Below are 12,666 nucleotides of genomic sequence, written 5' to 3' on the forward strand. Positions count from 1 at the left end.
CCCTACACTTTGTATTTGCGATAAAAATAAGAAACATTGATATAAAGTTAGGTGTGTTCCTTTTTTTATTAGAATCTTACTTTCAATCCTATGAAGGACGGTGTCGCGATAAGATTACAATCATTGAGCAAGCAGCGTATAATTTCTATTGCATACTGATTTATCGGGGTCCGAGCTTATATTAAACGTGCGTATAAAAGATCTTCGCATATCTCATCGAGTCCAAGAATTATCGTGTCAATATGAAAGCATATAATATAAAAGCATTCTAGGACATCTTATTATCATCATAAACTTCCTATTTGCCTATTATTGTAGTTGTAATTTAATGGCAGTAATTGCAACGGGGATGACACTTAACTCCATTTTCACCACATCTGCAACCACCGGATGAGTCCCCTTTACCCTGCGACAAGCAATAAGTATGATCAATAAAGTCATAAAACATGTCATTAATATTTAACAAATCTCGTTAGAATCTATATAATGTCTCAAAGACCCTAATAAATTACAGAAAATAAATTAATATTTACTCCTGGACCCCAACGCGGTCCTCTGGTTACCCAACATATCTCCGTTTTACACATAGAGCAAACCAGCCAGTCGCAACCCCATTTTTTCATAAGAACAACGGCACACGTGGGACATGCAAGTGCCTCTCCTCTATCAACCATCTCTTTGAGCATTGCTGCTGTCCTTCTAGATTCCTGATCAGTTTCTTTTGAAAGTTGCAATTCTTGCTGATATTGTTTGCAATTCTTCCCAGTATGAACAACCTTTGAAATCAAAGTTTATATATTGTATTTTATCTTGAAAATCCACTTTCTAAATTTTTTGAAGTAGAATTTCACTCAAAAAATGTGAAAATTGGACCAGTCTTGAAAAAGTGTGACTTAATTTTCAATCTTTAAGAGTGACATTTCAGAGTAAGATTTTTTAAGTAAGACTCACTCTAAAATTTTAGAGTATGTGTGTTTATTTTATAAATTGATCTTTCATTTATCAGTACCAATTAAAATACAAAACAAATACCAATTAAAAATAACGTAGCATCAATATTATAATTTCATATTCAACAATATAAATATTATGTAACACATATCTTACATAATTACATTGACAGTGTTGAGTATTAAATTATAACATTGATGTTATGTTACTTTTAATTGATGTTTACTGAATTTAATTTTTAAGTATGTGCTTTGCTAAATACATTCTGTACTGCAATATGCTATGAGAAAAAAGAGAGATGTATAGAATTTTTAAACATTTTTTCTTAATTAAGTATCATGTCGATTTTAATAACAGTATTATGTCAATATTTTGCACTCGTAATTAAAATGAGAAACAGTAAAATGAAAAACTGTATTGAAATGAGAAACAAAACAACACAGAGAAAGAATACTGTTTCTTGCTGTAAATTTGCGTGTATATATATTTTTAAAAATAGCCTTTAATTATCATTTCAATTCATTATACATATATCTTTAATATTGGAAATAAAACATGGAATTTTAGTATTGTACTGTTTGTTGATATCGCATATCAATTTCACACATCGATTAATAGTAATATTTTTACATCCATCGTACATACATTTCCATTATTCGGTTTTTTAAATTTATCTCTGTATTTTTCGATAGATATGAGTGACACTCACCTGACAGGTAAGACAATTATTAGCTTTACACACAGGACATAAAAAATTATTCACGTCATCGTCGTAAATGCACCAACCAGGACAGTCTGGTGTCTTGCAGTGGAAAGCCTTGTTTCCGGCGTTGTTCTCTGCTTGCGCGATCGACTTCGCGAGATGCTGCTGATAAACTTCCGGCTCGACGAGCTAAATGTAAACAATAATAGAATCATCGCAAATTTTATTAAAACTTCGCTCGGATAATCTTAAACAGAAACTTACCGCCTTGATCTCACGTTCTTGAAGGGTTGATTCACACGTATAGTCGGAGTCTCTGTATGGACATTTCACTTCCGCTTCTTCGCAATACGCGATCGTATTGGCGATACATGGCCTTTGAATATACAACGAAAATTCATTATACGCGGAAAGTAACTCATGTTTGTTTTGATTAATAAATAAACAAATGAAAAATATAATTGGGCTGGGCCATCATGCGTTTTTTTCTGTGAAGTTTGCTACATGATAAATCTAGGATATTCGTGCATGCGATCGTAGTGCGTCTTCCGGAAACGCTAGCGTAATTGTCGCATTAGTAATGTGCATGAATCAGCTTATTATAGAACAGATAAATATATCTGTGATGCATCGCAATTTAATATCTAATGTATATCTATCTAGACGCTCGAACTAGCTAAATACATTTCGCTATAAGATAAATTAGAATCGATACAGGTGATTCCAGAGAGAAATGACTCATTGAATTCAGGGTTATATAAGTTACATAAAAAAGTAACGAAGTTACCTTTTTCGTTATTTTTTTTTACGTAATTACCTTTCCTAATGAGTAACGGTAATAGTAATTAAATTACAATTTTTAGTAACGAATAACGAAATTTGAAAGTTATTATTTCGTTACTATTTCATTATTATTTCGTTACTTCGTTACTCGTTACTTTTAGCTTTTTCAGTGAGTAACGCGTAATGATGACAGGTTACTTTTCCAGCCTTAGCATAACCTTAGCATTTAGTTAGCATTACCGTCATAAAAAATTGCAACGTCATTATCAAATTGTTTATTATAAAAAGTAACGAGAAAGTAACTTTTAATAACCCTGATTGAATCGATAGCGAATCGACATCGAAATGATAATTTTGACATCAATCGACGTCTAATTGACGGTCATTTCTCACTGCGTTCTAGCGAACAGTTTATACAATTGAGCGAAAGTGATCTATTGTAGATTGTATCTTTGTACAGAGGAAGCACCTATGCAAAAGCACGATACTGCACTATACTGAAATTGGTTCCCGTTCTTAACGGATTAAACAGTAATTAAAGCTGGGATGTGAAGATTAAAGGGTTCTACCTGCAGAACATGTGTAAACAATCCCTTAGAATTACACCTTCTCGTGGACCATATGTAACGAAGCATATTGGGCACTCGATTGGCTCGGAATTTGGAATGACATCCCAGTTCTCCAACGATATCAGTTCCTCGTATCGTCCTATCTTGATGTCTTCCGACATGTTCGTTTCCGCTGTTTCTTGCTATTGTTGTATATAAGCATACAAAACGTACATTACATATCTTCCTCTTTGATCAATATGCAGCTAATAGATAAACAAATGAAAATTAAAAACACTACGAATATTTAATAAATTAAATAAACGAAACTAACATTTGTGTGAGATAATACATCGATGCATTCCCATAAACATAATACAGTATAACTAAACTGAGCATTCTCCAAAATTCGAGGAGTGAGGGCAAAACTTGGGTAGAAAAGGACGCACACATTGTGGACCAGGTGCATGCACGAAACCAGCAGCATTTTTTACCATGATAAAAAAAGCTGCACAACGACGTTATAACGATAACGAAACTTGCATTAAGAGTTACGGAATAGGGCTGCAGGACCACAATAAGTGCGTCCTTTTCTACCTGAGCTTTATCCCCACTACTTGAATGCACAGTCGAGATACTATGTCTATGGTATTACCCATGGGCGTCCACAAGATTTTTTTTTTTAAGGAGGGGCAGTTTTGCCACACGTAACGAAAAAATGTTCAAATATTTCCTTCCTTGGTGACCCTATAATCTCTACAGTGTGCAAGTGTCGAGTTAATGACTTTTTTTTATCACTTATTCATTTCTAATGTGTCCACCTTTTATTTTTTAGTTAAAATCTTCCTCACCATGACAAGGTAGGTGCATGTCGAGGAAGATATTTCGTTTTTTGGGGTTATTTTTTATTTTTTTTTGTATCCTGATGAAAAAATTTCGCTGAAATTATTTTACGTTTTGGAACATTTTTCAGCAAAATTTCAGCATTTTAGAAAAATTTCAATTTAATTTCAGCGATTTTTAGTTGAAAAATTCATTTTCAGCAAAATTTCAGAAAAATTTTAACAAATTTTCAGCAATTTCGCTGAAATGTTTCAAAAAGTAGAATAATTTCAGCGAAATTTTTTCACCAGGGTATTTTTATATTTTTAAATTTTAACCCCGTCAACGCGCGCTTTTATTCAACACGCGTCTCTCGATCAGGGGGAGAGGCAAATGCCCCCCCTTGCCCCGCCCGTGGACTCCCATGTATTACCTCATGTTCATTTGTTGTCGACATTATTTTATCTGTTTCTTTGATTTCTTGTTTTTCTTCAATTGTCTGCAAAATTTCCATTGGTGGATCTTGTGGCAATTCTTCAGGAACTTCCTCTGCTGGCTGTGGCTTGTTCACTTGCGCTGCATTGTCGATATGCATTGCAACACTATCTACAATATTGCAGTATATCATAATTTATAATTAACAATAAGTAGAGATAGCATAAAAATATTCCATTTAATAATTAATTGTATAAATACATGTATCTATAATAATAAAATAAATTTTTATATAATATAAAATTTCACGTTTAGAATAAAGGATTTTGAAATAAAAAATGCCGAATAGATTTTTGTTTACTGAGGAATCATATTCAATCGAATGAATCAAATTTACCGGGTGCTACGAGATAAAGAAACACCGGTGAACCATCCACTGCGTGTAACTCGTTGAGAGTGGCCTCGTCGTGATCAGCCAAGTTTTTCCCAATGATCCATCGCTGCACGTTCGTGGGTATCTCAAACTCCGTATGTATCTTTGTCTTCAGCTCGGCTACCGTCATTCTCGTCGGCAGCTGTTATCACAGCCCGGTCCATGAAACGTTTTGTTTGCATATCGAGCAACCGTCAGTATCGGTTACTTACCTGAAGTGGTATGGGCCCTTGGTGAGCGAGTTTATCTTCGATATACATATTGACTTTAATCGACTGATCCTTCAAACGCGCCGCCGAACGCTGTCGTATCACGGAACAATGGATTTTGAGTCTTGCCAATTCCTTCGCTAATCCCGCCGCTTGCTGATGATGACCCGACGCGATGGCCCCTTCCAATTTTCTTAGTAATCGATTTATAGCCAGAGTATTCATGTTTCTCGCTGTTGAATTATCGTCTGCAATAATAACAACATTATGGAATTTTTTCAATAATTAAAAAAAAATACTAAAAGCAAATTAATTAGAAACAGTTTATTCTTTTGAAACTTTCAAAAGTAGATTTCTTTCCAAAGTAAATTTAATAGAGATTATTTATTAGCATATTTCTTCATTTTTTAAATTTTCTTTATTTAAATTGAATAATTGAAGCAGATATTTTGTTCTCTAAATAGACAATTTTTTAAATGAAACTATTATTTTAGCAAATATAAGTTGCGAAATTACCTTCATTTGTAAGCTCATCATTGTTCAACATGATCTTACTCTCATTTGCAATATTGGATTGCTCTTCAGGATGACTGCTTTGCAAAATATCTTTAGATGTCGTCGGATCCGATTGTTGTTTTGGCGATATGGGAGGAACGTGAGTATTTGCGTATAGCGATGGTTCTATCACATTGGCATAAGCGTTTTCCTTGTACACCTTCGTAGTCTTCATAGCTTCTATCTCAGCGAAATCGCGTGGTCGTATCAGTTGGAAAGTATTCTTCACAAGAACCGAACCCTTGCCAGAAGTCTTGTAGAGTACATTCTCATGTTTCCATCCCGATGTAGACGGTCGTTCGGCGGAAGTGGAAGGTTGATTTAATCTACGGATGTTTCCACTGGTTTGCGCTGACGAGGATACCTTTTGCTTATCTGTCTCGTAATCATTCGACGTTGTCGCTGTCCTCGTCGTAGCAATGTAGGTCTTGTTTGTAGGTACGGGCGAGCGCTTCTCAACCTTTTCGAGAACATCGTTTGACACAGTCTTCTTCGACTTAGGCCGTTTCGGTAACGAGTGTTTCATTTCCTTCAGCATCTCCTTCAAATCCGCAGTAATTGGGTCCTCGATGGTATTGAGAGCGGTTAATTTTGTCTTACTGGACTTCGTCTTCTGGTCTGAATCAATCAAACGCGACGTTCCCTTGTCTTGCATCGATCTTTCCGGCTGTATCGTCAATCTCATTTTACCATCCTTCTCGGCTTCCACAAGGATATCGAGTACTTTGGCCACTTTGCTCGATACAGCTTCATCCCCTGGAACTTTGTCTCTGACATTGTCAGATTCGGCTACTGCAGGTCTCCGTTCGATGAGTTTGAACTCTCTAGAACGCAACTGTCGGTCGATCTCGTTGAAAATGTCCGAAAATTCCTTCTCCCCCTCCGCTTTTTCTCTGAAGGGATCAAACGCGGTTTCTGTACTTCCAGGTAAGTTACGAATACGAGAAAGTAGAAATTTTCTTCTTGTTTCGTTATTCAATCTTGGCGATTCTTTGTCCTTCGTTTCTTTGACAATTTCCTGCCGCGATCTAATCTTTTCTTCTGGAAACGTGATATCCTTCTGTGCAGTTAAAGACTCATTCGCGCGATTTGCAGCGAGTTGACTTTGTAAAAATGATATTCTACTAGATGCGTCCTTCATCAGCTGATCATTTTGTTCCTTGCTAGAAGTAATTTTGATATCTACTGACTTTACATCCGTGTTCGTTGATTCAGTTCTATTTTTCGATAATTTCTGTTGCGGCAAGAAGTACCTGGAAATATCTTTATCAACGCGGACGCTTTGGCCGAGATCTTGTTGCACCGAGAATCTCTGATTCCTCCAATCACCGATTTGTTCGAATCTGTCGTTTCTTGTTGCATCGCGATCAAACTTATAACCTGATTGATCCCTTTTAGCAAAGAAATTAGCGTTGACCGTGACTTTAGTGATATTGCTGATGGCATTGAATTTTGAGATTAACGCACGCGTGCCTCGTCTAGGCGATGAACTCTCAATCGCCGAGGTAACCATGTCCTGAACTAGTTCTTCGTTGACGTCATTCCTTTTTTCGAATTCTTCAGTAAATTTTGACGTCTTTAACAACATCGACGCCCGTGCTCGAGCCTGCTCTTCCTGTACGATCGCCGCCGCTTCTTTATCTAGCTCGCTGATGTTCGTTAAAATAGACAAGCCGGATCTTCGTTTAGCCTCCTGTCGTTTCCTGTCGTCGTTCTGTCGTTCGCCGCGATGAAAAAAGTTTAACCTTGACAGGGAAGCGTCAATGGAATAACTTGGAGAAGAATTTATATTTGTTCCGACACATTCCTCTTTCATTTCGGCGGATGTCATAGGGCTGCGAAAGACGGTGCCTCTTTTGGATGATCCAGAGTCACGAGAGTGCTCGAATACGCTACGCTTGTACCAAGGTCGAGGCATGTTCAGGGTACTAATTGGACTCTGTGCTCTTTCTTGCAGGATCGTCACGTTGGACGCTTCTGCGTCGCTATTGTTGTTTTTCGCGGTTTTTGGACTGCCACAAACTTCCTTCTTTGACAGTAACATACCACCCTGAAGGATTAGTGTATCGTTACTGATCGATTGCCCTTCATCGACATCCTTCCGCACTTCTACTTCCATGCTGTCGCCATCGGTGACAAGCTTTGACTGTTCCACAGTCACTTTCTCAGGAGGTCGCGGCGCCCGTCGTTTGCGTCTATTGCTGTTCCTTGGCGGTGTTTCGCGTGCATTGACCTCCACGATCTTCGCAGCACCAGGAGGATTGGGTGCTTTCCGTTTTCCCTTTACGTGGACCCGTCGCCGCGTGGACCCATTGACTCTCGCGCTCTCATCAAATCTTCTCGACGAATCCAATAAATTCTTTTCAGTTGTCAGAAAGTTCCCACAGGAGCTGAAGGTCGTGGTTGGTTGCAAAGAGTATCTGGCGGTGATGTCTTGTCTCCTAGAGTGTACATTAATCGGTAACGTGCAGGCGGCGGCCGACGACGCGTTGTTTTCTTTGTTACCCAAGTATACTTTCGAGGCTCCGGCAGCGAACGGACCAACTTCAGCTGCTTGCTTGAGTATATCCAAAGACAGCACGTTGCAACGGCCCAGAGTTCCCGTGTGAAATGCGAAACTGCGGACCGTGGTAGTACTGTAAAAGGTATTCACGCTTTCTACGCTGGAGTAGACGCTGCTACGTCGTCGGACAATGCCATCGTCGTCCGGCCTCGCGCTCGTTCTCCGTCGTTTCTCCACGGTTGAATCGCGATTTCGCTTGAACCACCTGAACAGGGAGAACCTGCCGCTGTTACTCCCGCTACCACCGCGTGTCAGGGAAGCCGTTTCACCATCGACAGCACTACGCGCTACCACACCGTCGATGAGACCGGACGTTCTTCCTCTACGATCGTCGTTCGGTACTCCATTGAGGGATGCGCTCGTCTCGTTGCTGTATACGGTTTGCTGTACCATTCTTAGTCTTACTCACTCTCTCACATATTCCGAGGCACCGCGCCCCGCCTCAGCCGCCACGCTGCATAGTTCTTTATTTAGATTCACCCGAAACGTGGTTTTAAGTTCCTTCCAGTTTCTGCTATACACGAACGCCAAAAATTTCGACGGAGCAATCGAAGAGTCTCCCAACGACAGTCATGTCCGCCGAATAGACATTTCGTTGTAGAACCCTCTTCCTCTCGCTCTTCTTCTCATCCGATCTTCGTTCTCTCGTATTTAACTGGCAGCTCCTAATTCATCCGTGTCGAGAATCGTCCATTGCAGACTTCAACGAACGAAAGTGTCAGCTGCATCGCGACGACGACGTCTCTTCGGGCGACGACATACGCGTGCACGCGCGCGGACTGTATATCGGCGGATTTTGCGGCCGAATCGCCCGTAGTCGATGCCGAACCGGCGACAAAGATACTCATGTCGGTAAACTATTAATAGATCGGGCGGTCTCTCTCTCGCGGCGGGGTTATTTTCAAGTCCACTTTGCACACCGCGCGCCACCGGCCAAAATCAAAACAGAGAAATACGGGCTAACGTGCGCGTTTTTTTAATGCGGCTTCGTGAAAAAAATACCATTGTGTGGTTATCTCGGATTTTAGTCGACGTTGAAATGTTTCCGATTGAAAGTGATACGCGATTCTGCACGCAGCATAGTTTCCGTTCTAATATTTTAACAACGGCCGTATCTGAAATATTTGGACTAATGGAAAAGTATGGGCGGGCGCGGCGGGAATGATGAATGATCCGGCTTAGCTTAGGAACTTAATAATATATGTTAACAATATCATATTGATCAAAATAATTATATAACATAAGCTATCGTGTGTTTAATTTATTCGTTAAATGTAAGTCTTCTTTGTATAGATTTTAAGATATTTCTTGTTAAAATATAGGGGGGGATTGTTAATAAATTTCAGATTAATTGTATTAAAAGTCCGAAAGTAATCGCGCAATTATATTTCTGAGACAAATTCATTTAAAGAATACATATATATGTATTAGTTTAATATAGCTAACTTTGATCGAAAGTAGCGCTTCTCTCGTATTTAATAAGATCTTTATTCATTACTTATCAATTAAATGTATGATCTAATAATTCTTAGCATTACAAAAGAGACGAACGAGAAATTATAATTTTTGTATCATATTTCACAAGCCTTACAGCTTACTAAAGATATATATTTAGTTTCTTTATTTTTATAATGTACATATTAATAGGTAGTAAGATCTTCAACGCGTTGAATAAACATTCTCTAACAGACTGTATTTGCATTACACGGTATTCACAATCGTATTTATTTTCGTAATAATTCTAAGCGTTATCTATGCTCGGTAGAACAACCCCAGTTATGCTGGATCTTAAGTTCGGAAGATCTTAAAATGTCTGATTTACATCGCCATGTCCATTTGCATCGCGGTGCATGTGCGGTATTATTTTTGGATTTGACTAATCCCGTGAGAGGGCATGGACTAGTGTAGCGATGACCAGACGCTACCTCTGTGGCAGCGCGTGACTCTTCTTCGTCGAGTGAGTCAGAGCGTGAATCCGAGTTTTGACAAAATTCCGAAAACGCGACAAACAATACAATGATCCCGAAAAGCTTTCTCTATGGCCTTGAAAAACCCACGCAACGCACACACGCGATTTTTTTAAGCCGATCGGATGCTGCCCCGCAACATGTAGGATTTCCACCGAAAATAAACTCGTAGTTTGCACATCACGCTCGCGGACTACGTTCTCTAAAAATACGCGGAACTTCTTGTAGAAGTAGCAGGCGTAGCGGTACTGTCGTTAGGTATAAGGAAATCTATGATATTTTCCACATATTAATTATTTTAAATTATTTAATTGTAAATTTCAATGATTTTTAATTATGTCATATAGACGATAAATAATATTTAGCAAGAATATTCATTCATTTCTTTTTAATTTAATAAGCCTACCTAAATGAAAAATGAGTGAATACGATATATTTGAAACACACACGGTAATATATAATCATAAATTTTAACTTTTTTATATTTGAGAATATTACATTTCTTGTAACTAGTAATTAATTTAATAATTATCTTTATATTGTAGTTACTTTATATTAAATTTATTCGTAAATATATAAGCTGACCAAAATAAAGTTCAATGAATCAGTAATTATTTCTTGCAATTGAAATATACATATCTTTATCCTCCCCCTCCTCCCTGATTATCATCACGTTCTATAAATGTCTGTACTAAGAAGAAAGCTAGAATTTCATTCATATTTAAACACGTCTTAATATTAATCCTATAATTTTGATTATAAGTGTATACATATATATTAATTTATTATAAATATTATAATATAGTCGAATGTTTAATAAATAAAATTATTTTGTAATATTAGAAATATATAAGATTCTTGTATTTAAAATAGCAATGCAAATAATTACAAAAAATGAACAGAATAATAACTGATAAATAATAACTCAGTACATTTTTAATAAATGTAACTGTAATGTTATTTTTCAGAATCGATAACTTCCAATCACTTGCAATGATTATTTTTTGAAAAAAAAAAACTGTAACTGTAACTAGTTACTTTTACAAAGTAACTTTCTCAATCTTGTAAATTTTATCGCATTTAACACGTTGACATATTGACTAAAAAATCTCTCTTCCCCTTCTCTCTCCTCTCTCCCTCTCCCCCCCCCCTCTCTCTCTCTCTTTTTCCCACATATGCATACGTTTGTTATATTGAATTTCTTCTATTTGCAATTATATGAAATATATTAATACAAATTTGTAAGAGGATATTGATCATATTTATTTTATAAATACAATAAAAAAATATGTATCTATTAATAAAATAATTGTTTAATGCCTCTGTAAATTTCTGTAATTATATTTATTACTAAAGAGTTTGTTTTTTATGTTGAGAGAGAGAGAGAGAGAGAGAGAGAGAGAGAGAGAGAGAGAGAGAACTTTACGATTTATTTTTATGTTTACACATTATTAATATAAATGTGCAAGAATACAACTTTGTGAATTTACTTCAGAATTAACTGACATATTTTTCTGGATTCTGAAGAAAGAAATAATAACAACAGATTTTCCCCATCATTAATATACGTTATGTATTTAATTTATTATATTTTGTTACATTTTATATATTTAATGCAGCATACTTATTTTATAGACTTGAGTCCATATAAACTAAAGCGATTCTGTAAATACAAACAGGCATACACATTTTCGTATAAAGCGCAAATACAGACGACTATCTCGCAATAACTCAAGAACATAATTTACTGAGAGAGAGCATGCATAATCAATTAGGCACAACAAAAGGAAGAAGCATGTTATTCGAACAATTTGCAATTGCGCAACCGACGATCGTGCTATTAAAATTAATTAAATTCTGTTATTGAACGAATGATTCGCTCGGATTACGTAGATTCATCCACGTTTTGCAAATAACAAGAAGATACTATCTAGTTTGTTCTGCTTGGCAGAACACAGAGTTATAGAAATAATCCTTTCCCAATCTCCCTTGATTATACGAAGAGACGGAACAAGATCGACTTCCTCGACGCTCGGACGGCTCATCGGAAATTCAAGGTTCGGGATGTAGAACAAAGACACGAGCTGAATCCGCTTGGCGAATAAACGAATGATTTACCCTACCTAAATCACAATAATCATCATTTGGAGAAGATCTCGCAATTGCCACTCAAAGTGAATTTAAACTCAAGTGTTTTCGTGGATAGCTTCGCGAAATCGGACGACTATATTTTTTCGTAACGAGAGTGACGAATAGTCTCCCTTTAATGCTTAACGAATCTACGATGAAATATAAATTATACATAATTATACATAATTATACATAATTATAGGCACGTACAGTGCGATATGATTTCGTGATGCTAAAATAATGGATGCTAAAAGAATGCGCAATCGTAACTCTTTGCATACAGAAATTTAGTAGCCGAAGCATTGGCTGCGTTCAGCAGAAAAAGCAGCTTTATAACTGTTGTAAGACTTTTTAATATGATTGGTTCTTGCCAGGGTTGGGTAAGTTAACTTTTTTTTAAAACTGTTGTAAGACTTTTTAATATGATTGGTTCTTGCCAGGGTTGGGTAAGTTAACTTTTTTTTAACTAAGTTAAGTTAAAGTTAACAGTCTCGAAAATTTATCTTAATTAAAATACAAGTTAATCCATAATGAAATTAATTGAATTAAAAGTTAAGTTAATAAAAA

The 12,666-nt window shown here is 36.8% G+C and overlaps 1 protein-coding gene across 2 annotated transcripts; it reads right to left on the reverse strand.

Annotated features, from left to right (window-relative positions):
* Positions 1-311: 311 nt before the first annotated feature.
* Positions 312-8,818, reverse strand: LOC108724812 (uncharacterized). Of its 2 annotated transcripts, none has more exons than XM_018451452.1 (9): positions 5,401-8,818; positions 4,888-5,132; positions 4,640-4,817; positions 4,241-4,413; positions 3,007-3,188; positions 1,919-2,030; positions 1,661-1,843; positions 534-776; positions 312-406 (listed from the first exon to the last, which is right to left on the reverse strand). In XM_018451452.1, the coding sequence occupies exons 1-9, from the start codon at positions 8,393-8,395 to the stop codon at positions 326-328; spliced, it is 4,392 nt and encodes a 1,463-aa protein (XP_018306954.1). In that variant the 5' UTR covers positions 8,396-8,818; the 3' UTR covers positions 312-325. The 2 variants fall into 2 exon arrangements, with proteins under 2 accessions (XP_018306954.1, XP_018306955.1); XM_018451453.1 differs by having other exon boundaries at positions 372-406; positions 500-776.
* Positions 8,819-12,666: the final 3,848 nt, after the last annotated feature.

Source organism: Mycetomoellerius zeteki, unplaced genomic scaffold (assembly GCF_001594055.1).
Source record: "Mycetomoellerius zeteki isolate Tzet28-1 unplaced genomic scaffold, Tzet1.0 scaffold310, whole genome shotgun sequence".
Classification (NCBI taxonomy): Eukaryota; Metazoa; Arthropoda; class Insecta; order Hymenoptera; family Formicidae; genus Mycetomoellerius; species Mycetomoellerius zeteki.